Here is a 27,342-nt window from a genome sequence, read left to right on the forward strand (position 1 = left end):
ACGAGTTTATAGCGGGAGCATGAAGGCGGCATATATTCATCAAGAGGAATGTCAGCCTCGGGATGTTACCCGGGCGGTGATTGGCCTAGCCGAGTCACGTGACCATTTCCCAAGCGGAGTTTCCACGACAGCTGGAAGCCGAGCGGTACAGGCGCATCGCTTCTTTGCTGTAAAATATTGGAAATAACACGACTTCTGCTCGTCTCAGCACCTCCAGAGAAACCCAGGTCTGGCATGGGCGACAAGAGGAGTCCCACAAGGTAACGACTGAGTCAGTGTGTTCGAGATATTTGAAGCTAGGAGAGGGGAGCGGACATCGACAAACGCGAGGAAAAAAAAAAAAAAAAAAGGGTTTTCTCCGTTTTCTCCACGGGCTCTCTCTCTCTCCCTCACTGCATGTGTGTGCGCGTGTTGGTGTGCGCGCGCGAGTGTTAAAACCTCATCGCCAATTACAGTGTCGGATCACAGAGCGCTTGCAGATGATTTCCTAAATCCTATAGGCTTATCCAGATGTTTGCTATCGATAGCCTTCGTGGATGCGAGCTGAACTCACTCTCTCTCTCGCCCCATTTCCCCCCCTTTCTCTCTTCATCTCTTTTGTTAATTCTCTATTTGTCCCCTCTCTTTTTCTCCACATTTATTGTTTTAAAGGCCGAAGCGTCAACCGAAGCCCTCCGACGAGGGGTTCTGGGACTGCAGCGTGTGCACGTACAAGAACACGGCAGAAGCTTTTAAGTGCATGATGTGTGATGTCAGGAAGGGGACATCAACAAGGTAAGGCGATTGATATACATTACCTTTGGTTTCTTTGCATTAGCGGGTCTCAAAGGGGGGTCCTTTGGGGACTAAGGGACTGCCCTCCCCTCCCCTCCCAGCGTAATGACAAACAGTTTAATGTTGCGACCACCCCCTTTTTAACAACTATCAGAAAATGTATTAAGAAAAAGCACATTATTAGTTTACTCCAGTTAACACACTTAGTTAACATTACGATTCAGATAGTAAAAGAAAACAAACACGGTATAGGCTTCTTCATATCCTGAAGTTTTGGAGATGATTGCAATTATTTGGCAAGAAATAGTGTGCCAAATACTTAATTTTCCTCAAGCTCAACACCTTTACACCTCGACACCAATTACTCGAAAGAAAATCAAGTCCCAATGATTGGGATATTTGATTAATCTGAATGATTTGATGGCAATATTTTTCATTTATTTGGTTGTTTATTGGACAAAATAAGCATTTTGAAGGGCTCATTTAAAACGTGGTAATGAGCTGTTTAGACAGCAGTTTATGGACTGACTAAGCTTCACATTGTGACAATAGTCAGCAGATGAATCAATGATGAAAGTATAACTGTTACTACTCTGAGCAGTGCATTAGTCTCTAAGTTCTTGCCATGGGTCTTGACACTGCGCTCTGTGAATTAAAGGTGGAGGGATGGCTTTCTCTTCCTTGAAAGCGCACACATCCATATTGTTGCCCTGGAGATTTTTTTGCAACAGACAGGTACAGGCACTTAAGTGTACAAATACACAGCATGAACACGCTTCTGTGCCCTCTGTGCTGTGGCTGATACTCGTCCTGACATTGGTGATTTGCTGCAGGAAGTCAGTGTTATTCCTGAGTGGCAGTCATTATCAGGATGAAAACACAACAAAGGAGGAAGGAGAGGAAAGAGAAGCCTTTAGCACTGTGCTATAGGGTACTGTGTGTGTGTGTGTGTGTGTGTGTGTGTGTGTGTGTGTGTGTGTGTGTGTGTGTGTGTGTGTGTGTGTGTGTGTTGTTTTCCTCTTTAATGTACTGCCAATTATCCTCTTCTGCATTAGCACATCTTGATTTCACTACAACAGCAACAACAACACATCAGTGCAGTTGTAAGCTTTGATGCTTTTATTTTTTTTAAAGAATTGGGGTATTTTTCATGTTGGTGCATGCACTTGTGCGCCTGAGTGTTTTTCTGTGTGTGTGTGTCTGTGTGTGTGTGTGTGTGTGTGTGTGTGTGTGTGTGTGTGGGAGGGCTAGTTGTGAAAAGAGGTTGTCAGAGCAGCTGCCAGACAGACAGCCATAGCTCATTACTATGCAACAGCTTAATCAGCCCTGCTGTCATTACACACACATGCGCACGCACGCACACACACACACTCTCTCACACACACACACACACTTGCATACAGATGCACTCGACATGCAAATTTTACACATGACTGCATGCATATTCGTACACAAACACACGTGCACATTCTTCATACGCACAGCCATGAATACACACTCGAGTGCACAAGTGCTGCTCACACCAACATTTGATTGAAAAGCTTCCTCACTGTTGTCATAGGGTCGGGATTGTTGCAATTGAGCGTTGATTGTCGAGAAGACACTTCAGGGACTCTGAATCTACGTCCGTAAAAACAAGCGTCCAGCAGCTTTGCCAAGAAGCTGTCTGAATCCTCATGTCAACAAAGCCAGTGACACCCTTTGTCTTCCCCATCTGGGTTTTTATTTTTTTTTGGCAAGGACATAAGGACCCAGAACTCCTTGCTACACCTGAGATACTCCCTGGCAAATTTACTCCCAACAGAAGGTCTTATTTAATCTTAATAACCCGCTGTCCTGTCCTTCCAACTGCAGTGCTGCGAAAAATAACTGTAGCCTTGTCACACGCTCTCACAGAAGGCCAAACATAAACACGTACTCACGCCGCCACACGCAGGCTAAGGCTGCAGCAAAATGGCCACACAGGTGGTCACAGCTGTTAACGACCGAACACGGCAGACAAGTGGATTTTCTCTCGGCGAGCAAAGCCAAAGGTGCTAAAGGGCAAACGACACGTGGAATATTAATGGAGGACACTGCAAACTCCCTCGCTGGTTACTAAACAAGCATGACTGAGCTATTACTGCGAGTAATGAATTAATGCCCAATGGTTCGAGGAAATGTCCCTAAGCCTGAAGGTCACAGGTTTGACTGCAAGCGTGGGTGGGTGATGCTCTGGCATCAACGTTGTCTCTTGACATGATCTGAAAATCTCCAACTAACTGCAAAGAAATTCAGATTCCACTTGTCGTCTCTGCAGGTACATTTTTTCTGCACGTGTGTCCAAAGCATATTTCCATCGGGGGACATTAATGTGGTGAAGGTTGCAACAAACACTTTTGGAAAGGTGGAGAAAAGTAGTCAAGGTTAGGTTTTTTTTTTCTCGCAGATCTTGCTGCCGAGATCCCTCTTATGTGATGAGATGATCTACTGCAGGGACGCAAAGCTGGCAACTGATTGAGAGCGCTGTGAGCTGGACTGGAGACAGGGACACATCAGCAGGATTGGACTCGCTTATCTGAGGAGGTGGAGTGAAATGAGAACGAGAGACGCACTGACAAAGAAGGGGCTGGCTGGCTGGCTGATGTTTCACTAATTCCCTCAGCAGCTTGGAAACTTTTGCAGCAAATACAAGAGTATCCTGCACCTGTAGGGCAAAACTAAAAGTGAGTGCTGCAGTAAAACAGCCGTTTGTGCATTTCTAAATATGGGGAAAATATGCCGTCCTTCTAATGCAAGCTTCCTGCTAGCTTACAGTATTTAATTAAAGCTGTCTTAGAGGAGCTCTGGGATCACAACCTCATTACATTTCGCCTCTGCTAAATAACAGTGGAAGACATTTTATCCTGTTACCGCTCTTTTGGCTCAGGCCCAGTCTGTGATAGCTAACATGATGGTTTGAAATCACAGGAAAGCGCTTGGCTACTTTTGCAAAAGCTGTTTGATAAGGTAAAGGTCACAGGTTTGATTTATCAGCTAAAAGACACTAAAGGCCTCCCAGTGCACCCATTAGGCCTTGAGTGTCAGTTTAATGTTTGAACGTGGAAGAAGAGGCTTGTTTAGAGACGTAACGCTCCGGTCTGGTTTTTTGTTTTTTTTTTGGCAATAAAGGCTAAAAAATCTCATGTGAAGTGGTGTTGACAGACAGCTGTGAAACCCCAATCCAAACACCGCCCACAGCCAAATACTACTGGGTGTAATAGAGCAGTGTGTGTGTATGTGTGCGCGTGACCTTCTCTGGTGTCTCGCCTACACCTCCTGCATCTGTTCACTGAGCTGTGACAAGTCAAGCCCAGCAGGGAAACACTTGCTGTGTGCATGTGCTGTGTGCAGGAGACTTTTTCAGCAGCGTTATTTCTACAGGTCAGGACAGTGAGCTCGATCGTGTCCCCCACTGTTATCTATTTTTGTGTGGGTTTTTTCTTCTTTTTTCCGTCTCACCCTTCTTTCTCGTCTTTCTCCGACTCCTGGAGTTGAACTAAAGCGAGGGCGTCTTTCGGTGACAGATTGACTGATGTTCAGGTCTTTGTCGGATCCGCCTAAACAAGCAGGAGCCACTCGGTGCAGGCTGGGAACCTGTCAGCGTTTCAGCTTTTCAGATGTTGTTTAATCATCCTCCGCACAAGCTCGCCCTCACAGTTCACGTACAGTGCACACGGCACACACTTGAGTATTTGGACCACATGATACTGAGAGCCATACAGGAAAAATTGACTGCAATTGAGCCAACATGCATGTTTATACAAGCCTCTAGTGCAGGATTATAACATTTAGTATGGAGTGTATTTATGCATACATGCAACACAAAAAATGAAGAGGGAAGGCAAGGCAAATATCTTTTTAACTATATCTTTATTATTTATTTAACCAAAGCTTCAACCAATGTCTGCCACCAGGTACAAATTTGATGAACCAATCATGTCTCCCTGCTCGTTCTCTACCCCTTGTGTGCACTAGCCCACACTCAAAAAGGGCTTCACCGATGACAGAGTTTATACTGTTTGACTTTGAGTTGTAAAATAGTCTCTTTTTTTTACATGTATAATGATGAAGTTCAGTTTTTACTTACCGCTGAACCGATGTAGTTTCTACACAATGCAAGCGATGAGCTGAGGTTCGCTTCTGGAGCTCGCCGCTCGTGCATGTAAGTGAGGGGCGTGGCTTTTGAGCGAGCACAGAGGGGAGATGGTCGTGAACTGTCGACAGGGCACTGAGGGAATGCTACTTTCAAAATCATGCTAGTTTTCAAAAAAACTACCAACCTTGCCTTTAAATGACTTTATTTGGACTAGAGAAGTTTAAATGAATGGCCTCACAAAAATGTAAAAAGGAGTACTAAAAAAACGACTTCTGGTGGAGATATGAGGTGAAATGTTGCCTGCTCAAAGGTCTGTGTCAACAAAATGCAACTGCAGAACTTGCAATGAAAAAACGGAAGGGATTAATTATGTATCCTTTTTTTTGTCTTAATATTCTCTGAACATAGCTGCACTCATAAGACTGTGTGCAGCAACTGAGGCAAAGTAATATATAATGCACTGTATATTAAAATGCTGCCTGAAGAGAAATGCATCAATTTGAAGTGCACAGTGTTAAAGTGTAGTTAGCTGCTGTAATATCCCGCTGCCTGTGTGTACACATTAATACTCAAGAGTTGAACCCTTACATCTATAGATAAACATTTTATTAGCTTCTTTAGTGTTATTTCCCCCATCTGATCACATTACATCTGCAACTAGCATAAAGCAACACATTACATTCTCACCCCAGAGTCTCATGTTTGTATTAAGTGTTTACGTGGGTGCACTTTTGTATTGTTTTTTTTTTTTTTTTTGTATTGTTCTGCTATCTGTTCTAAGAGTCAAAATTTTGAGTTCACATTTTTACATTTTTAAAAAGTACTCATGAAACATGTTCAGTATTTAGTGACTTGGAGGTATATGTTCTTCAGATTTGGAAAAGCTCTTATGTGAAATGAATCATAGAGTAGGCGACAGTCTATGCTAATAAGGAGGTTTCATGAGCTTGATCTGTAAGTGAGAGTAACAAAATCAGCGTCATTCACAAGAAATAATAATCATTACTAATGCAACTGTGTTAAAGAATTGAGTCAAATAGCATCGAAAAAACAGAATGCATGTGAAGCGGTATTTGATCAATCAGCGTTTGATGATCCAATCTAAATAACAACATCCTCTTGTGAATCTCACTGTGGGCTCAGTTGTGTGTCGTACAGCTTTTAATGCTCGTGCAGCATACAAACAGCGTACACCAGGGACAATGAAGCTGGCTGTTATCACGTCATTGTGGCTCAAGATTATGGCTACGTGATAAGCCTGTAATTACTTTGCTGACACTGATGCATGACATACTGCTCCGTGTGTGTGTGTGTGTGTGCGTGTGTGCGTGTGCGTGTGCATGTGCATGTGCGTGTGTGCGCACAGGCAGTGTGTGTGTTAGAGGAGAATGTAGCATAGTGTGGCTAGCAGGCTGCAGAAGGTGTCATAAACCACAGGACGTGGAGCGCCATCTGTCTCACACACACACACACACACATACACACACATGGTGATAGCATGTACAGGCAGGATGAGGCATTAATCATGGGGTTGGTGCAGAAGGAGCTCCCGGGAGCAGCCTACGACCCGCTGATAGAAAACCTGATACACACCTACACCTATATTGTGAGAGCATTAAACAGGGCGTAAAATCAGCTTTTTCACAACGATCTTACAATCATCACAGAACGGTGAGATGAGGTTTATTTTTTTTATAGCAGCGCACACACACACACACACACACACACACACACACACACACACACACAGCAGTCCATCAGCTGTCCTGTGGGCTGTTTACTCATCACACAATGTTCTCGACAAATGTTTGCAAAGCACGACGAACATCTGCAGAGATTTAATGCTTATGTCTTCTTGTGCATTACCAGATCAACATTTATAGAAGCAAGAGCCTGGAAAAAAAAAATGTCCAGAAGCAGCCCCTGTAAGGAAACAGAGACACAGTGTTGAACCGAGAAATCTTCAAAAAAAAAAAAAAAAAACAGATCCCAGCTGTCTTGACTTTTGTTTTTAATAAAATGCAATGCAACTCCATCCGTGCACCTCATCTGTATGGAGCTCACTGTCCGAGCTCAAACACTTCACCTCCTGAGCTCCCCACACAGTGGAGGTTCTGGTTTTATTACAGCGCCAGTGTTCAGTTTCACTACAGTCTGTCCACTTAAAACTCTAATGAAACTTGAATGGTTTCTTCCTTAATTGAGGAGATAAGTCATACTGTACATCAGGGCCATAGAAAGTAACTCCAGAGGACATTAAGGGAATGGTCGGTGGCTATTGTGGTGTGAAAACCAAAAATGATAGTTTAAGGCCTACAGTAGGAAGCAGTGGTAAGTGTTAAGGCTACATCTAACGTTTATTTTCATTGTACTTTTTAATTCTATCCCTTTTTTTAAAAAAAGGCAATATTTCTAAATATCAACGGTGCAAAACAACAGGTTGTTGCTTGAACACCCTTCAGCTCTTCTTTGAATTCTAGATAATAAGTATTTCAAACTGAATGCCAAACTAAATGTTGATAGGCTTTGCTGCATCACATGGCTTCAACATGGCCATGGACTAGCACAATGAAAAAAGATCTATGCTTTACAAAATGTGTAAAAGATATTTTTGACATTGGTCTAATAGTTTTTCTAATTTCAGTCAATGATAAGTGACGACTCAAAATAAAATGAGTTTTTTTTTGTCAATAAGTCATTACATTTCAGTCAAAACCTTTTCTCTCTTTGAATTAATATAAGCCAAAATGTTACAGTGATATCATCAAAAACACTTAGAGGGAACATATAACTGCAGCTGGGTTAAGTATCCTTACATCATACTGATGACAGTACTGTGAATGTAGGACTTTTACTTGTAGCAGAGTTCTTTCTAATACACAGAAAAGCTACAGATTCAACATATTAAACATCTTTCTTATCTTATTCAGGCTATTGGTAGCTTGTTAGTGTTCGTTATCACATCAGATCGTGCTCTTTCGGGTTGCTCAGCTTCACACACACAAACACACACACTCTCTCTTAAATTGCACCCATGCATCCCCCCTACCGTCCTTTCCTTGTCTGTGTTTTTGTCCATCACACCAGACATTCATGGAGAGACATGAGGACACAAAGCGAACAAGAGAGGGGAAGAGGAAACATGTTTTAAGAGAAGCGAGACGTTCTTTTCCATAACAGAGATTCATTGTTGCAGCCCTTACCCCCCATAGTTTATCTAAGGACATTATAATAACCAAATATGGAAACATGTTGTTTTTCCATAAAGGCCTTTAAGGGGGTGTGGGGGGTTTAGATTCTGCCTCAGTTCACGTCTGCATGATTTAAAATGAGTAATCCAAGTCTCCATAATGCAACAAAACCAGTATTAACACACTATTGAGATCATAATCTGTAAAAGAAGAAGATTTTAAACGCTGTTTCTGGAAGTCATCTCTCTGTAGATGATACTATGATTCATCTTTGAACACATTCTGGCTCTCGAACATGACCACACCATCTGTGTCCGTGTCTGAGTCTCTGTGAGTTTTTTTTAGAGAGCTTGACCTGTTTTTGTTTTTTGTTTTTTTTGTCCGCTGTGGCAGAAACAGGACAGCCTGGCCAAACCGTCCTGAGTCATGAGCTGCCCCCCTGCTGAGTTCTGCTAGGGCAAACATTTACTATCAGATTGTGACCAAACCAAAACCAGAGCGGATTCTTTTTTTTATGTCTCTTGGTGCTGGGTTTTTTTTTTTTTTCGACTGCTTTCCTCCTCTTTTTTTTTTTTTCTTCTTTTTGAGCACAGGGTAGAGGTGGGAGGGTGCAAGGTCAGTGGGTGCAGCACAGAAAGAAAGGAGGAGGGGTATAAGTGTGCGTGTGATGTATTTGCAAAAAAGGGGTCAGCCAGAGTTCCCCTGTCAATGAAGTGTGAGAGGGATCAGTGGCAGTATTTGCACTCTCTAACCTCTGCAGTGTGCAGGAAAAGACAAGTTGAAGTTTAGCGTGGTGAAGCTGAAGAGGAATAACCATCTTAACCTGCTGATGTTTAAAGTAAAAGTTATTGTTCTGTCTGAAACACGGTGAAAGAAGGCAGAAAAATGGGTTAAACGGAGGGAAATGATGAATACACTCCCTGCTTGCTTGACTACAGGAGTGTATTAAAAAGCCCCAAAATAAAGACATAGTGATTGATATCTATTGCTTTCAGAATTCCCTGCGTTTCCACCCTGCTCATAGCATCCTAACATCCCAGTGTGAGACTCCATTAGCTGCTGGATAATGGATGGCACGTGTGGAGCAAATATTGTTCTGAACAACAGCTTCAGCACGTAGTATCAATGTCAGAAAGAAAAGGCTGTTACATTAGGGCTCAGAAATTGTTGTTGGAATCAATAAACACACACACACACAGACTGAGCCAGCAGCAAAGGCCTAAGTGCTGAGATAATAACCATCTGATTGGGTTAACAGAGGCAGCTCTGTTTAGGGCCTGCTGCTTCTCCTCACCATTATCTGTTACGTTGCCCGTCTCCTCTTTCACCTCGAGGTTATTGAAGCGGCTCTATTAGTGAAAATCTACTCAATTGTAACACATGAAGAAGAAAGGGTTTACCAAATATGTTTATGTTTGGGCTCCAGTTGCGCGCGCGCGCACACACACACACACACACACACACACACACACACACACACACACACACACACACACACACACACACACACACACACACACACACACACACACACACACAGCCTGTGGGGTTTTAGTTTTTCGTTTTTTTTTAAATAGAAAAAAAGATCACAATCAGCCCGAGGTGACATTTTCTCTTGATCGCACATCAAGTGAATCATACATAATGAGACAGTCATCTTCTTCATTACAAAACAGTTGAGCTCACAGGAAGCACATGAGCTCATTATGACACCCTGAACCTAAAACGCATCACATAAAGACGGAACCAAAAGAGGTTATGAATGAGGCAGCTGCTTGTCTTTAGTTTTTGTATTTTTGGAAGCTGGAATATTTGGCCTTAAGGCAGCGCTCGGTTGTGACAGTCACTTTTTTTGTTTGCTAGAAAATCTGAATTTTTTTTTTCACAATATCAGGGTGAAGCATGTCAATGAGTGAATTAAGTGACTCAAGCTGGGAACAGAGGAATGTTTTAAAAGGCCTCTGCTTTTATTTTTTTTAAAAAGGTGTCAGCAGTTCTGCAGAGTCGTGCTGACAAGACAGACATATTAGAGAATCTCTACATCTCCTCCCGATCAGACAGTTATGTAGGCCAAGAGACCCATTTGCATTTCGCTCTAGCCCTTTTCCTAGCATACTGCCTGTTCTGTGAAGGCAGTGATAACTCTGGGAAAAGAAAAAAACCTGACTCTTTGAAGCTGGGCCCCAATTTAGGTCATCACCAGACTTGTTAAACAACAGCGTTGCCCTTCGAAACAACACAGCGGACCAGCAGCTCACATAATTTCCCCTTGGAAAAAAAAAAAGAAAAAGAAAGGAGAAGCCTCGAAATGGAGCTAAATAGGCCACTGAGGCTCTTATTTGGCAGAATAAAAAAACACAGCAACACCAGGTGCTTGGACTCATTTTGTGGATGGATTTTTATCAAGGCAAGCACATTTGTACACTCGGTGCTTTGTTACACCCTTAGAGTTGCATTAGGCAAGTGCAGAAGGACATTTATCATGCAGCACCTGCAGGCCAGTGTTTAGTAATTGCAACACTTTTCCAAGGGTTCACACACAGGTTAGCACACTTAAAAAAAAAAACTGTTGTACAGAGTTCTAGTATATGTGCTCCAAACGAAGCTGCGTTTCTAAAGCTCCTATTTTTATTAGCTGTTAATTGCTGAATTTAAAGTGAAGGTGAAGGTTTTTGTGCTGGTCCTTATCTGTTCTTTTTTAAAAGCCATAAAAGCAGGTCAAACATTAGAATTTGCAGAATGGAGAATCAAATGTGTTGCAGTGCATTTTTATGGCCACTCAACAGGGCTCAGTAAACACAGTGTGCTCTTTTCATCATGCCCTCATGCTTCATCTGCTCACTGCTGTGTGTGTGTGTGTGTGTGTATGTGTGTGCAGTTAACGTGCCAAAAACCTGCCCCTGTGTTGTCGATTACGTTTCTTTGTAAAGTATGCATACATCATCATGTGCACCCTTTAAAAAAAAATCTGTAACAGCACCCAGGGGTGTTGCTGCAGTGTCTGCATGCAGTCATGAGCATTGGTGCATTCATACATAGTATAACTGTGTGACTGTGTTTTCTGTGTGCATGCAAAATCAGGCACTAGATGTGTAGGCTCCCTCAACAGATGGCCTTTTCAACACACTTGCCTCTCGGCTCGGGCTCCTGCCAGCCCCCCAAAACACACTCAGACACACACACACACACACACACACACACACACACACACACACACACACACACACTCACACACTCCTGTACAGAAATAAGATTGCAGCCTTCTCGCATACAAACTGTTGCCAGATCGGTTACATAATGTATCATTTTTGGGACATCTGAAACTCGTGTTGGATCGAAATGTGACTGTGAGGAGGAACATTTCACGTGGAAATGGTCCGCTCATTTATGTTTCATATTGGACTTTTGCCTTTCATCATGTCTTTTCTCTTTGTGTGCATGTGTATGAATGTGTAAACAGAAAAAAACAGTGTGTTTTGTTAACAATCAATGATAAAATACCTGAAAAACACTATTTGGGAATAGTAATCATTTGTAGCCAATTACAGAACTGCTATTCATGAATTAAAAGCCTAATAGGTATCATGTCAAAGATGCTGCAGATCACAATTCAGTGATTTGTGATTTCACGTTTTGATATGTCGTGCTTCTGCAACGCGAGGAAACACACACACTAAAACATCCACACACACACACAGTGCTGTTCTCCCCCGCTATAGCCCCACCAGGATCCCGTCTCGCCCTTGTAATGTCCATTTTGACTCCGTCTGTTGCCCTGGCATTCATACTGAAGGCGTGACTCAGCCCAACGTCCATTTCAGAGCGACTCAAGATTTTTTCTTTCATTTGAAGTCCAGTGTCAACGCTCTTCGATTTTTTTTTTATTTGGCAGTGCCGACGTCTAAACTTTCCTGTGACTTGTGCGTACGGCCCTGCAGTCTCATACTGTTCTATCAGCATCAAAAGTGTGTTTTGTCTACACTTTAATGGAACAACACGCTCAAGCTATGTACAACTTAAGAACACAGGAGTGAACTGTGATTGATCACTCGTGAACATTTCACAACACTTTCTGCAAAGTGTGACTTATCCTCATGACATGTCGTAGTCATATTAACCCAGAAACAAACTGAAGGGCCTGAAAGCATTTCATGTGTAAAAGCTTTTGTTGTGTGGAATATCTTGTAAGTTTGTATCAAGTTATAAAAAAGCACAAAAGCAAATAGAAACTGTCCATACATGCATAACTCTTAGGTACTTTTAATTCAAGGTATTTTGCACACAGATCCCATCATGTCAGTGTTTATCCCTCTGAGCACTCAAACAAGCCTGTGCAGGTACACTCCATATCTCTTTCAGATGCCTGAACCGTGGGTTTTATTGTGAAAGCCCTCGCTGCCAGCGTTAAGAACACTTCAGCCGCACCACTCTAACCAGCTCTGGCAGTTCTATTGGCCCTTGATTACAGCAGTACGCTATAGCTTGAAGCCATGCGTTCATTGTGATTTTCCTTTTCATTAATCTGCCATCCTCTTGTCTCTCTCTTTTTTCCTCTCCCTCACTCCCTCCCTCCCTCCTTCTTTCTCCCACCCCTCTTCCCCCGGATCAGGAAGCCTCGACCCGTCTCCCAGCTCGTCTCGCAGCAGCAGGTAACGCAGCAGTTCGTGTTGCCCTCGCAGCCCAAAAAGGAAAAGAAGGAGCGAGTGGAGAGGGAGAAGAGTGACAAGGAGCCAGCGCTTAAGAAGAACAGTCACAAGAAGATGAGGTAAACAAGCGAACATGAGGTGGAGGGGTTTTTAAGAGGGTGGCATGAATAAAGAGAAGGAGTTACAGATTGTGTTTATGGCGCCTCCTGTCTTTTGGTTGATCATTGTCATATTTCATAAAGGACTTCTGAAGAGAAAAAGGAAAATGTTTACAAGCCGGAAGATGCTTTTCATGTGTTTATGTAGTATTCCTGTTGTTTCTGACTACTTCCTGCGATCCATACAACACATAATAAGACATAAGAGATCACAAAATAGATGATCCTCAACATTAAAATAGAAAGCAAGATATCTATCAAAGAAAGAGCTAACTTCATGCTACACCTCAGGCTGAACATTTTCATACTTTTTCCAACCCTTATCGCTCTCTCTCCACAGACCAAGATTAAAAAACATCGACCGCAGCAGCGCCCAGCACCTCGAGGTGACGGTTGGGGACCTGACAGTCATCATAACGGACTTTAAGGAGAAGGCCAAGCCCACGTCCACCTCGACCACGTCGTCGACGTCCAGCGCCGCGTCCGCCGCCGACCACCACAGCCAGAACGGCTCCAGCTCAGAAACGACAGAGAAGGGGCTCTCCCGCTCCTCCTCACCCAGAGGAGAGGCCAGCTCGGTCAACGGGGAGTCCCACTGAGCCCACCCATCTTTCTCAAGATCCTCTCCCCATAATGCCCCCACCCACAACTCATCTGCAAGGTCACAGGTCACAGGTGGAGCCTCTAATGTAGAGCTGTACAAAACTGACTTTAAACTTGTTTTTGCTCTTTTTGGAATTTTTTTATTAAAGTTTGACGACACATCAGATTCAACTATTCAACCAGTTCTCCACAGTACTGGAAGTCTGCATTTAGAAAGCAATATGACTCACCTTTTGTTCCATTTTGTTCAGTTTTTTAGCGATCTACATTTTTATTTGGACGCTTGGTGCACTCGAACGGATCCCACACGCTGTCTGAGGCCTGTTGCCAGAAAAAAAATCCAGGACAGTCTTATTTTAAAGAAACATTCAGGCAAGCGTCATGGTGCTGTGCAGCTCCCTTAAGATGCACCTACTTTTATTTTTTTTAGGTTTTTGTTTAACTAAAGTGCAGCCCCGCATCTTCTGCAGTGACCAGCAGAGTGACCTTTTCTCAACTCATGTGGAATTATCAGCCTCTGTCTGGAATCCTTACCTCCCTATTAAAAAAACCTGAAACCATCTTGTACACACTCTGAGCTGAATCTTCAACCTCACAGCAACCCTTTGCTCATGATATCTACTTCAACCTTTAACTTCTCTATCCGCTCCTGAAAGACTTTTTTGATGCAGGATTTAGTCTTTCGTCATCATTTTTGGAGCAAGTTTCTCAGTCCAGTTAACGCTCGATACTGCTGTGTCAAAGCCATCAGGCAGGTTTTGATTAAAGCCCTCTTTGAAATGGAGCCGGAAGGTGTAGCTAATGATTTTAAAGGAAAATACTGGTATTTTTTGTGTGTTTGTGTTGGTTTTTGTGCCAATACTTTGCATTATATTAGCCCTTTACTTTTGCATATAAACAAAAGGCTAGGGCCAGTATTTACAAACAATTTGAGAATCCTCTCAGAGACCTCCATAACTTAGTTTAAAAAAAATGATAGCACAGATTTTTAGTCTATACGTGATTTAGGAACATATTCTCAGGGCAACTCTGAGCGAGGGAAGGACAGAAACTTTTATTTTTTCAGAAGCTGTGATTGGTTAATCCAAAAAATCCCCAAAAAAGACAGAAAAAAAAGTTCTCACTTAGTGATAATGGACAGTCAAATCGATTAGGCACAATTATAGAATCTAGTCAGACATTGTGTACAAACACTGAAATTAACATCTCTGTGTGATAAATTAATGTTTTAAAGTATATAACCTACAAAGTGTTTGAAATCACATGCCCACTTGAATGCAGCCTCTTTACATACTGATCGTTACATCAGCATTTAAAGAGCCTTAATTAGTGATTGGAGTAATGTGTGGAGGTAACCAGGTGTTGAGAAATGAGAGTTACGTAGGTAAGAGAAGATTGTGCACGTCTCTTGTGACGTCTCATGACGCAGGCTATTTAAGCTACGACACGCGTCATACCAGGTCACATGACACTTTGTTGATATTAAATACTCGACCAGCGCGGGCACAAGACAGATATTATCAAGTGTCGAGAACTGCCTCGGTCAGGAAGAATGAAATAGAACTTAACATGCATGTCTCACTTTGCACTGACAAATGTCTTGTCTGCATAAATATTTTTTTGTCTGATTCGATAAGAAAATTCTTCATGTAGTGATTGAAGAAAACTTCTCTGTTTTCTCCTCAGCTTGAGAAACTAAAGTCCTCCTCACTCCTACCAGTGTTACACCTTCGGAGCTCTCTTAAGGCCTAAGATGCATTGTGAATAACTTTCATCTTCACAAGGATCTAGTCTTTAATTTAATGGGAAATTCTGAGAAAATGTCACGATTCTAAGAATTTTCTTAGAATTTCGTCACATGAATGACGGCCCCAGGTCTCCTTTGAAAAAGAGATGTCTGATCTCAATGGGAGTAACCCGGTGAAATAAAGGTTAAAAAATAAACACCTCAAATATAAACCTGCATTAAGTGATGGATTTCATATACATTTAGAATCAAATTCACCATAATTAAAGAGGAAAATTAGCATTATTCCAGCTAGGCTAGGCAGATTTTGGCACAATGTTCGGATTTTAGACCCTCACATCAATCCATGAAAATGGTCATATTTTTTGCCATGGGAAAGTTCCTAAGTGGGGAAATGTCCGAGTAGTGTCACAATGACAAGAGCTGGTTGAATTATTTAATGTTAAGAAAAATTGCTCTCAGTCTTAACTCCTTTAGCTTAGGCTACACTGTACCATCCTTTTAAAAAGGCGGTGAGTTAATGTCTCCCTCCCAGGTTCCTTATAGCAATAATATTTAAATTTACACACAGCTCAGCAACATGGATGTCAGGCACAACCACTGCAGACTGATTCCACAACATCAGTTATGTAGCCTAGTTAACGTACAGTTGGACTCTCTTAGGAGCGTGGTTTTGTTTTACGAAGTCTTCATGAATCATTCTTCCCTTCGCCTCATGAGATTTTCCAAAAAAGTCAAAGTAAAAAAAAAGACACAAGACTAAACTGTGACTATTTTAAAGCACTGTAATCCAGCAAACCAGTTACTACACCGCCATTGGCTAGCATGAAACGGCAGAATTTGTTAGCTAGCAGCTGCTAAGAGCTTGCTAACTTGCTAATTGGCTTCTATCTACACATACAAACCCAACCAATTCTTATATATGTGTTGGGCTTAACTTTTCAGAAGGCTAGTCCAAATGTAGCTAACATGTGGATGTTAACTAGATATACAAGTAAACAATAACTTGCTAATATATTAGCCATAACAGCTTACATTTGCCTCATTTCTCCATTTATTTCTTCAATTTAGCTCTTACAAGTTCACAAAATCACAAATGTTTGTTTATTCTGCTCGCCTTTAATTTCTCAAACTAATTATGACTGAAACATGTTGAATTTAAACATGTGGCTGTGGCTGTAAACCCCACCGGTGTTCTCCTTTAAAAGCTGCACACACAGAGCTGCACCTGCTCAGCGTCACCGTGGACAACCAGAGGGTGCTCGCACTGCTCTGCCCCAACAATGGAACCAGTTTGGACCCAGTCGGAGCAACAGAATAAAAGACCCCTGACCTCTGGACATGCACATCTGCTTGTTGTATGGCTGACGGCCTGCAGTGTGATGGACTTCAGAAAACTGTTTCAGTTCCTCCATTTTGATGTAGCAAAGTGGGAGGAGCTATATAGGACGCTAAATCTCCCAGCTGAACAACTTATAGATCAACCTAACTTCACAATAACTTATGAAACCTGTAGAATACAACACAGATACAAATGGATATTTCTAAAAAAAAAAAAAGAATAATAATACTATTGTACTACAATGTTTTGATGTGGTTGTATTATCCATCTTACCAGTGTTATCATTGAGATTTTTACGTTAACATTTTAGCACAGATCCTGAGAACTGTCATGGCATGATGATATTATGGTCTCGGTATATTGTGGGACAGGCTATGTCTCTTAGTTTGTTAGCATTGTTTAATGTCTCATATGTTCACCACACTAGCTGGGACTAGGTGTGTGAACTGGTGAGAACTGTTCAGACAAATGTTTGTTATTCAGTTGTGGCAAAAAAATGGACGTTTGAAAATATGTTGGTGTCACTTGTGGATATATAATTTTTTTGAATTATTTTTTTTTTTTGCTTTGCCATGCTCAATTGTTTAAACATGTGTGAACTTGTTTATTCCATGTCTAAATAAGAAAATAACAAAAAGTCCAACACAACATGTCTTTCCTTATGCACACAATTTTACTTATTACATCATGAGTCTCTTTTTCTTTCCTAAATTTGAATGCTGGCTTACATTTTTTTTTTTTTTTTTAGCTTTCATTAGCTTTATTGCGGGACCATATTTTGTTGGGTTTTTCATTTCACCTGTTGAAAATCTAGATAACTGGTAACTACTGTATTTGTACAGTGCACAGGTTGTGTTACATCACAGATTGGGCTCATAATGAAAAATATAGTATTAAAATGGTCACGACAATCTATTGCCATTCAGTTGTTATAAGAAGGTAAGTTTGGACAGTAATTAATTAACTATTGCATCAGTCAACTACCTAATTTTCCCACACTTCATGAACATGCAGTTGGCCTTCAGCTCTGTTGTCTATGGAGCTACTTCAATAGGGAAGACTAGTCACTTAAAGCCCTGAATGGCTCTTTTCAGAGGTGAAATCAATTGAAAGTTGCTGCAGACGGAGCCTGAGGGGGGGGAGGGAGAGGAGAGGAATCAACTTTGCTCAGCGCTCCCACCCTTCCCCCATTTGGGGTCCCGACCTCCGGCTTCCCATGCGTGATGTGCATCAAGTGAAACGGAGAGAATAAGAGGAAAGAGCCGGAATCTTGCTTTCGCCTTCAAAATTAAAGCATTCATGTTTTACAAAAAAAAAAAAAAAAGGGACAACTGATTGGGTATGTGCAGGACATATGAATTGAAACTAAAACTACAGAGATATTTGATGACATTGCTTTTATAGAAAACAATAAAGTCACAAGTACATTTATTTTATTTTCTATATTTTCATAAAAATGGTAGGCCTACATCCCCAAACCTTTAATCTTCCTACAGTATTTACATTTGTAAATTTATCAAACGTCAAGATGCTGAAATTGTTGAAGATATACAAGAGAATTTAATATAATAAAGAGTCTCCTTGCATTTAAGAATCACACAAGAAATGTCAAGGGATGGAGTGCAGAAATGGGTCTAATACATTATGACCACACCTATGATATTATATTATCAGATTAAAGTCTTGTGATCCCCCTCCCCTCCTTTCTCAAGCATACATTATGCATGTAAATGATATAGCCATCCTTGTAAAAAAAAAAAAAAAGGCATAAATATAGTCATTATAGAAAACAAAAACTGCAAGTTTTGTAGTTTTTAAAGTGTAGCCTATAAAGGCCATACAAAACCACCCATATTAAAGTAAATAGATGAATGACAACTAAAGTTCCCATTGCAGTTTTTTCCTATAGCCATACAATTAATGTGGCAACATATTTACAAGTCCTAGTATTGCCGCTAGAGGGCGCGGAAGCCATATCACTGTTTTATTTTGCAATCGATTACCGGAAATACTTCACCATTACGCCTGGCTTTGCAATTGTTATTATGCGTTAGTTTCTGTGTCATGACTTTAGCTGTAAATTGTGTTTTCAAACTCCATAATGCGGCGTTACATTCGTGCACTTTTGTTGTGCATGGTGTTTGCCGTGTTTTCGGGTTTGTATGTCTACAGTAGGTTGCTTTACTCGGACGTGCCAGTCGGTGGAAACGGACCGAAGAAGGTTTTCATCCCACCGAGAGTTCCCGGAGGCAGGCGAGGGGCTGCGGACAAAACTGGGCCCCGAAGCTCACACTGGTACAATAGGTAAGACTGTTTTTTTTCTCTAGTCTGTGCTGTGTCGACAGGGTGCAACTTTTGTTAAAAAAAAAACAAAAAAACAAAAACATTTTATTCGATAAGTGAGAACAAATAGGCTACTCCGTCTGCATTTGGCCAGTGAAGCAGGCTGCGTCACATTCCTATACACCCGAAGAGAAGTAACGTTTCAAAGTACTCTTCAGCTCGCATCCTGTTTCTATCGTGAAGGCAACAGTGACGCAAGACGTAAACAGGTGTGTGACTTCACCGTGCAGACACATTGTTGGTTCCAACATTAATAAACAGTAGTGGGCCTACGTCACGAATAAGCAAACACAAACAAAAACATTCAACATTACATCTCCCACAGTCCGAGAAAGCCGTGGATTTTGGCTGTTTTTTTGTTTTTTTTAAAGTGGAGAATCTGATACCAAAGATATCCTACTTATTTCATCATGCAAGAAGACAGCACAAATGTTGGCAACTAAATGCATGACGCAAATCCACTTTTGTTTGTTTTCTTAACATCTGAGCGTGAAATTCTCCACCAGATTTTAGAGGTTTGGTGAGAAGGATGGGAAGTAAGAGTGGTTTAAGTTCAAAGGAAGAGAAACCCGCTTTCAGTCCTCAATAATAAAGATTACATCCATTGGTGTAACAGGTTTATTATATATTGTTTGAATTAACACAGAGGTGAGAAAAATTACAATGACTACATATATTAACTTAACTATGACGTTCAAGAAAATGGCACTAGAGAGATAGTTTGGGTTTTTTCCCAGTTCCCAGTTCCTATTACAGCAGATACATTTAGTCATGTATTTTATCTTAAGTAAACATGTAACCTTATTTCTAGAAGGCTGAAAAAAACCCAGAAAGACAGTGTTGTTGAGACTTCACGTCATCAAGATTAAAGAATATATTTGTAAGTCATGTTTCTCAAGTTGAGTTGCAATGTACTTTTGTTAAGCTAAAGTAGGGACCTTGTAAAGATAATGTAATAGTATGCCGTCGTTAAAGCTCGTTTTTTAATCAAGTGTTAACCTCCGGTCTTGAAAAATGAAGCAAATGCGGAAGTGCAAAATCCTGTAGTTCGTCGAGTGTCCACTTCAGGCTGGCTCCAGGAACTCTGAAAGTCACATACACATGACTGGCAAAAAAAAAGCAGTTTTTACAGCATAAATTGACATGTTTACAGCCTGGTCCAAAAAAAACGAAATAGATCTGATTAGTTATTGTCATCATGGGCACACACTGTACTGTTCATTTTTTTTAAAAACAGCTCCGTTATGATTTAGAGAAGGATATGTGTTATCGTGTGTTATCCATAGTTAGGTGCGTAGCTGACATGATTGACAAGTGGGTGTGATGTAACGGTTCGCCAAGGGGCTTAAAACCTGCCTCAGCTCGAGCTCTCAGCCTGTCGTCAGGGTGACTGAGTCCCCTCCAGTAACATATGGCTGACGTCACTCAGGCTTCGGCCATTAATATTTAAAGACTATATGGTTTTTATACACATTATCGTTGGATCAAATCTTTTCAAACTCCCTACAGAAAAGACTTGATAACTGCACTTGGTAAGACTATCCATCCTCTCACTCAGGTACATAATGCGGCAGAAGGGCCAGGTGGAGACAGGTGTCGTTGGCAGCGTCCAGAGCAGACCAGACCCTCCCATGCACCTGGCCGTTGTGGCCTGTGGCGAGCGGCTGGAGGAGACGCTCACCATGATCAAGTCTGCTGTGCTTTTCAGCGTCAAGCGGCTCTCCGTGCACATCTTTGCAGAGGATCAGCTGCACGCCAGTTTTATGGAAGCGGTGAGTAGTAAATGACAGCCTAGAAATAACCGCCTGCCTGACGTGTGTTGGTCATCTCCTCTTACAAGATATCTCTACGAGCAATTTACATTTTTTGATTGGGTGTGTTCCAGCTGGAGTCGTGGCCCGATTTTATCCGCTCCAGGTTTAACTACACGGTCTACTCCATCAGCTTTCCCAGTGAGAATGCTGTGGAGTGGAAGAAACTCTTCAAACCCTGCGCTTCTCAGAGGCTCTTCTTACCAGTAAGTATAGAAGGAAGAGAGTAGATTTGTTTTTAATATATATTTCTTATATAGAAATCACAACACGAGGCAGGAAATCCTTGTCTGCAGAATTCTAAAAAAAAAAAAAAAAGCTTGAGAGAACCTGTGCTTTGCAGGTCTATATTCAGGAGCACTTATGTAAAGTTTTGTGTTTCCAAATTACCTTTATAAAAAATAGAGTAAGTGTTAAATACTGAAAAACATCCATTGTGTAAGACCTTTGCAGAACAAACTGACTCTATGAATCATTAAAATCACTGGAGAACATCTGAATAATTCACCTCCTCGGTAACACCTGTCTCTTTGTGTCTTTTTCAAACTCTTCTTCAGCTGCTCCTAAAGGACGTCGACTCTGTAGTGTATGTGGACTCTGACATCCTCTTCCTGCAGCCCGTAGACCGCCTCTGGGCCTTCCTGTCCAGGTTTAACTCCTCCCAGCTGGCCGCCATGGCCCCGGAGCACGAGGAGCCCCGAATCGCCTGGTACAACCGCTTCGCCCGCCACCCCTTCTACGGCAGGACGGGCATCAACTCGGGCGTCATGCTCATGAACATGACGAGGATGAGGAGCATGTTCTTTAAGGTAGGTGAAGAGACTGTACTACTTTAACTGGCCACTAGATGTCCTCGTTGTGCTGCAGTTGATCTCATGTCTGTGAGAGGATTCAATTGAATCCTGTTACATTTCCACACTCTTTAACCCTTACCAGTTGATCATATCCTGACATAGAAAAGGATCTTTTTGATTGTTGTATGTACTTCACAGAACGATATGACAGCTGTGGGGCTGCGTTGGGAGGAGCTGCTGATGCCTCTACTTCAGAAATACAAACTCAATATAACCTGGGGAGACCAGGACCTTCTTAACATCATTTTCCACCACAACTCTGGTAAGGCTGCACACTGTAGCAGCAAATATAGCATTTACATTTATACAAAATAACCTCCGTAAAAGAGGGTTTAGCCATTTTTGAGCGTCATCATTTCCTTTCAGAGTGCCTTCTGGAGTTTCCCTGTCAGTGGAATTATCGTCCAGATCATTGTATCTACGGCAGTAACTGTGCATCAGCTGAGGAAGACGGCATTAACATTCTGCATGGAAACAGAGGGGTGTACCACGACCAAAAACAGCCCGCCTTCAGGGCCGTTTACGAGGCCATACAAAAGGTGAGCGTGCCTTTCCGTGTCTTTGTAAGTGTGCGTGGGATGCTTGAATGCTCTCGTGTTTAAGCTACGTTATGAGTTTCAATCAGTCCTTCTGATTTGCATAGCACCAAATCATAACACATGTTATCTCATAGACACTTGGTAAAAAAGAGCAGAGTTTAGCTTGGAGTTTTTAAAGCCAAGTTAAGACTAGAAAGTTCTCTGTTCTCTTTGTTATAGTGTTTCAGAGACCTAACGCCATGAGCTAATCACGTTGTAACATCGTGCAAACAGCAGCAAGGAAAAAAACGGCCTTTTAAACAGGTAGAAACCTCGAGCAGAACCAGACTCATGTGGAGCAGCCGTCTGCTGGGCGGGCAGAAAGTGAGTTGAAGTTAAGACATCACAAACCTTTTCTAAAGCTTGTCGTTACAAGGTGGGAATAATGCATCGATCAGATACACTAACTGTAAGAATTAAAAAACAATTCTCCCCACGTAGAACAAAAGACATTAAAACAGGCGGTGCAACATTAAACTCCCACTGCTGATGCATCCGTCGTAAAGATTTATTTGCATCTGATGTAACCCCTCGGAACATAAAGTTAACTGCACCACAGTAAACCTCAAAGCAGCTTTTATGTTCGTTTTAGTCATCTTCATTAAAAAGTGTAATTTTGCATGAACGACTGGAAGATGTGAGAACTGCAAGGTTTCTTTGCATCTCTGCCTGTGATTTGAGATCTATCATAATTTATTCAAAATCATTTCAATTGATGACAGAACATAATCAAAAAGTAACAATGTGTCTCTAACTTCATAACAAAAGTCTCAATAGTCTAAAAGTGCATCCTCAGTAGGGGATGCTGCTCACTCTGTTTATTGAAAGAACAGCACACATGTTACTGTATTCCATTGTTTCTGTCTTTGTACTTTTTGAAATGCAGAAAGTTAGGTGAATCCCCCAAAGGCCTTTTGGGAAATAAAGATTCTACCACAATAGTGAAAGTAAACAAGAAAGTGCACCTCATTAAAAGTCTCTTGGGGACGTTCAAGTGAAGAAAAAGAGCCTGCTGAGCCTTTTAAAGTGTTGTTGTTGTAATTTAGTGCGACATCTGATGAAAAGAGCCCTTTTTATAACCCCAGCGACACACCTGCTCTCCTCCACCACCCCTTCTCTTTATCCTCCTGGATTAGACTTTGGATTGGTGCTGACCCTAAACACCCTAAGTGTGTGTGTCTTTAGATTGCCTGAATTGGAAACACAAATCCCCACCATATTGAGAAGGTTGGATTGAGGCTAATTTGCCCCACGAGGATGTTTATGGGTTGTTTACCAGAGTGCACTGATATTGACGGCATGAGTGGCATTTACTTAATGAAGCCATCACTGTTTGGAGTCTCATTGCTTTCTTATTAACAAAGCATTGAGCATAGATCAGAGCGATGGCTGATCCATACCTTATCCACGGCCCGCAGTTAAAACTCCCGCTTTTATAGGACAGGATCAATGATAGTAGAACACACACACACGCTCAGGTGCTGTGCATGCTGCTACAAGCGTGCAGTAAACCGCACATGAGGGCCCAGAGCATGCACTAAAACACACACTTTTCCCAATAGCCTGTGTTAGATATTGACCCTTCCAATGATATGTGATTAAGTCTGGTTGGCCAGGAGGATGGAGGAGTGTGGATTGATCCTCCGTGTGTGTTTTCGTCTCACTGGGCAGACCTTCTCTTTTCTATTTGTCTTGTTTTACTACGACAGAACCTCAGGGTGTCTGTGCAGTGCTGGGGAGTGAAAGACTAACAGTCCCACACTGACAGGTCGGTGAGAGTGAGCATTCAGAAAACCAACTGAAGGAAGACGACTGTGACAGTCACAAAATGTCTAATTGAAATACAGTTCAACTCACTCAACTCACATGTAATATGCAAATGTCAGCAGAAAGAAGCCAGAGAGACGGATAGGACCAGCGGTCTTACAATGGTCATATACAAAAAAGGGTTAACAAGAGAACATTTTCCAGAAAGCTCAAGCAACAGAGACAATCTGGCCACACTGGGAATGCACTTTGGAAAGCTCAGATATACTGGGCCTGATTTCCTCATTACTAATGTGGATCAGGTGTGTAATCAGGTGAGAGGCTGAGGCAGGAAACTCAACGAGGACAGAATTTAAACACATTCAGGGTAAAGTTATATCAAATTAATAAAGCAGCATTCCACATTAGAGAGGCAGGGAACAAATGATTCTCAACTAATGACTTTCAAGTTTAACACATTTAAGGAAATAAGTGTGCCTGTCCCTGTATCCTCACACAAAGCAAGGGCAGCACAGACAGCGCTGCTCCTCCCTGTCTGTCTGCTTGTCTTTCCTTCTCAGACAGACCACAGCCGTCTGTCTGTCATAAAACATCTCCTCCCTCCCCTGCGCTGCAAAAAAGCTGAGCCCAAGAAGCAGCAGTAAAATTTTACAGCCGATGGTACGTTTAGAGTTGGAGTCTGCACGCCAAGGGTGCCCCATCAGCCGCACAAAATCAATACAGCAACTGTAAATGCAACTTTATGACCAACGCGTGTGTGTGTGTGAGTATGTGCTCATAAAAACGCCATTCTTTTTGTGACCCAATATCAGGGAACCAACCGCAAGCAAATGAGCTGGCATAAAAAATGGTAATTCCCCTTTGATTTCCTCAGAGCGTTGTAAAGGCTCCTTCATTATCATGAAGACATGAAATTTCTTCTCTGATCCCCTGTTATCACTGGACACTAAGCCTATAGCATAAAAACTCACTCCCAACAACTGCTTTATGTTTTTCTGCCCAGCTGACCGATCAGATTAGATTTGGAGTCCCATCTGAGTCCAGCATGCCTCCCGGATTTGGATTTTTAATTTATCCTGGGACAGATATCTTCCGCAGCCTGAACGCTGCCCACAGCAGCACTTCGCTTACGTTACAGGAGGAATCTGATCAATCACAGTGGAACAGTAGGGGGGTGTGAGCTGTCCTCAGGGGACTTTAGACTGTAGTTTGGGATTTCAGCTGCTCGTTTGAAGTCTTCCAAGCCCACTCATCCAACCTTTAGCCAACCCACCCCCATGTTCCAGAAAGAGAAAGAGGAAGGAGAGTACAAGTCGTCTGAAAAGAAGCTTCCTTCATAACATATGAATCTGCTTTTATATCCCGTGCAAATCCTTGTTTTAGCAACTTCAATGGGACACTCTGTCTCTTAAAGCACATCCCTTCTTATCAGTATTTGTTGTGTCAACTCAATGTCACAATTTCTCGTTCCAGTACCCTTTCGGTTCAGATCCAGTGACGTCTCTGCTGGAGCCCCTGGAGGAAGAACTCTTAAAGACGACACACACATATTGTGGTAAAGCCCACCCGCTCTTCACTAAGAGACTGGCACACAGCCTGGCCAACGTCAACAGAAAAGCCCCACGTGGACGGTGACACAAAGGAAACTGGAAATGACTGGAAAAGAAGCCAAAAAGAAGAGACTTATTATTTAAGTGAGCAGATGTTGAAAGCTCAATAAGACAGTCAGGGTTGTCTCAGAGTGAGACTAATAACCGCTCTGCTCTTTTTAAGTTGCTCTGGATTAGAGCGTGATGTAAATGCCTGAAATCGACTTTAAATGCTATAAAAGCCGATCGGCCCTGTAGCAAAGTACAGATTTTTTCGCAGTGGAAATTAAGTACCACACATGCACGTATGGATTCTTTTCTCCATGTGCAGACTTTCACAGCATTAAGTATATTTTATTCTCTTCCTTGTAATTACTCACTGCTGTCAGATCTTTGATGTTTGGAAGAGTAGCTTTTGTCTTTCCATATTGGAGAATTTATGAAAAATGCTCTTATTAAAAAAAGAGACGAGACTCACATCAGAACTGGACAAAGGCTTTCAGACGGGCCCTAATGAGGAGATGGACGCACTGGACCACTTTTTCAACCGTCAGAAACCACTCCAGGACCAACATGATGGACGAGAAGTCAGGAACTTTAAGTGTCATTTGACTGTGCAAACAATTTCTTCAATATTTTATATACATATAATGTTCTGCAGTTGCAGGGGCTGGGCCTATATAACCACTATCAGAGTCAGATTGAACAGTGTTTGTCCCATTATGTGATATATCTGTGACACAGGTTCTCTTAACCTGAATTAAAATCAAGCAAAAAATGATTCCTCACATTTGAGAATAGTTCATTCTTCTGTCTTATGTCAGTCTTGATCATGTGAATAAGCTACAAGTTCTGCTAATGCCAAAGTTTTTAAATTTTTTTTAAATTTTTTCAAGTGATGTGTTTTTCCATTGTTGAATGTATTTTAAACACTTCAAATCGTATCTGTGTTTATGTTGGTGTGGTTGTAATGTGAGGGGAGATCTTTTGTTACATGTGTACTTGTTGATACGTTGTGAGATTGTTGTGTGGTTTCTTAAAATAAAGGTCATCTCATTATTTTTGGAAGAAGTGCTGTGAGTGTGTACTTTCTTTTTTAACCACCAGGGGGAAGCATTTTTTTGATGTTCCAATCCAGGGAAGGAACATATAGTTACTAACTTAACTTTAAAATAACAGACACATTTGAAGGAGAAAAAAAACCCGACTTTGAATAAGCAGAAGAAGATGGATGGATGAAGGGTTTATTATCAGTATAAGTATAAAAAAAAGCAATTGCTGACCTTTTGTTTCCAGATGTAGATAATTTGCTATAGGGGCTTTGAGTAGGCAAATACAATCCCATTTGATTTTTCTTCTATCGACAAAATGCATCTTTGTTAGTTTATCCTATAAAAATCTAACTTGAAGATTGATGCTATGTTTCCATTACCTCCTTGAGGCAGATCAATGGTCTTGCCAATAATCTATGACTAGGCCACCAACACTGAGGTGCTCATAAAGTGTAAGTGATGGACTAATAACACAGATGTATAGATAACCCTGTATACCGCATTGACTTTGTGGAAAAAGTTTATGCTTATTCCCATTAGGCGAGGGGATACGAGCGTTCATTTATGGCTCCAGAAGACATTTGATTCATTGCACATGAAAGATCCTTCATTCATCACTATATATCCATATGAGAGCTTATCAATTACCTTTATTGACCTGTGTGCTTAAAGGCAACTTGTAACAGGCCAGGTCCTCAGGGAGAGGGAGACAATAGCTTGGATTGAGCACCATGTTGAAAAATTCAATATGAGCCATCCTCCAAGGTTTC

General features: G+C 41.7%; 2 protein-coding genes across 2 annotated transcripts; both read left to right on the top strand.

The window, feature by feature from the left end:
* Positions 1–101: 101 nt before the first annotated feature.
* On the top strand, positions 102–18,014 carry yaf2 (YY1 associated factor 2). The gene is made up of 4 exons (XM_061029208.1): positions 102–260; positions 652–774; positions 12,692–12,847; positions 13,227–18,014. Exons 1-4 carry the CDS (start codon positions 235–237, stop codon positions 13,483–13,485), a joined length of 564 nt encoding a protein of 187 aa, XP_060885191.1. The 5' UTR covers positions 102–234; the 3' UTR covers positions 13,486–18,014.
* Positions 18,015–18,584: 570 nt separating this feature from the next.
* Positions 18,585–26,591, top strand: gxylt1b (glucoside xylosyltransferase 1b). The gene is made up of 7 exons (XM_061029207.1): positions 18,585–18,882; positions 20,480–20,693; positions 20,807–20,938; positions 21,290–21,541; positions 21,725–21,848; positions 21,953–22,125; positions 25,405–26,591. Exons 1-7 carry the CDS (start codon positions 18,680–18,682, stop codon positions 25,564–25,566), a joined length of 1,260 nt encoding a protein of 419 aa, XP_060885190.1. The 5' UTR covers positions 18,585–18,679; the 3' UTR covers positions 25,567–26,591.
* The last annotated feature ends 751 nt before the right edge of the window (positions 26,592–27,342 follow it).

The sequence above is a fragment of the Labrus mixtus genome, chromosome 22, assembly GCF_963584025.1.
Source record: "Labrus mixtus chromosome 22, fLabMix1.1, whole genome shotgun sequence".
In the NCBI taxonomy this organism is placed as follows: domain Eukaryota; kingdom Metazoa; phylum Chordata; class Actinopteri; order Labriformes; family Labridae; genus Labrus; species Labrus mixtus.

Bases quoted from the DNA above. Each gene is read 5' to 3' on its own strand.
- yaf2 (XM_061029208.1), top strand. From the start codon at position 235: ATGGGCGACAAGAGGAGTCCCACAAG. The intron at 261-651 runs GTAACGACTGAG...ATTGTTTTAAAG, and splicing joins GACAAGAGGAGTCCCACAAG to GCCGAAGCGTCAACCGAAGC. The intron at 775-12,691 runs GTAAGGCGATTG...CCCCCGGATCAG, and splicing joins AGGAAGGGGACATCAACAAG to GAAGCCTCGACCCGTCTCCC.
- gxylt1b (XM_061029207.1), top strand. From the start codon at position 18,680: ATGCGGCGTTACATTCGTGCACTTTTGTTGTGCATGGTGTTTGCCGTG. The intron at 18,883-20,479 runs GTAAGACTGTTT...CCTCTCACTCAG, and splicing joins AGCTCACACTGGTACAATAG to GTACATAATGCGGCAGAAGG. The intron at 20,694-20,806 runs GTGAGTAGTAAA...GGTGTGTTCCAG, and splicing joins ACGCCAGTTTTATGGAAGCG to CTGGAGTCGTGGCCCGATTT.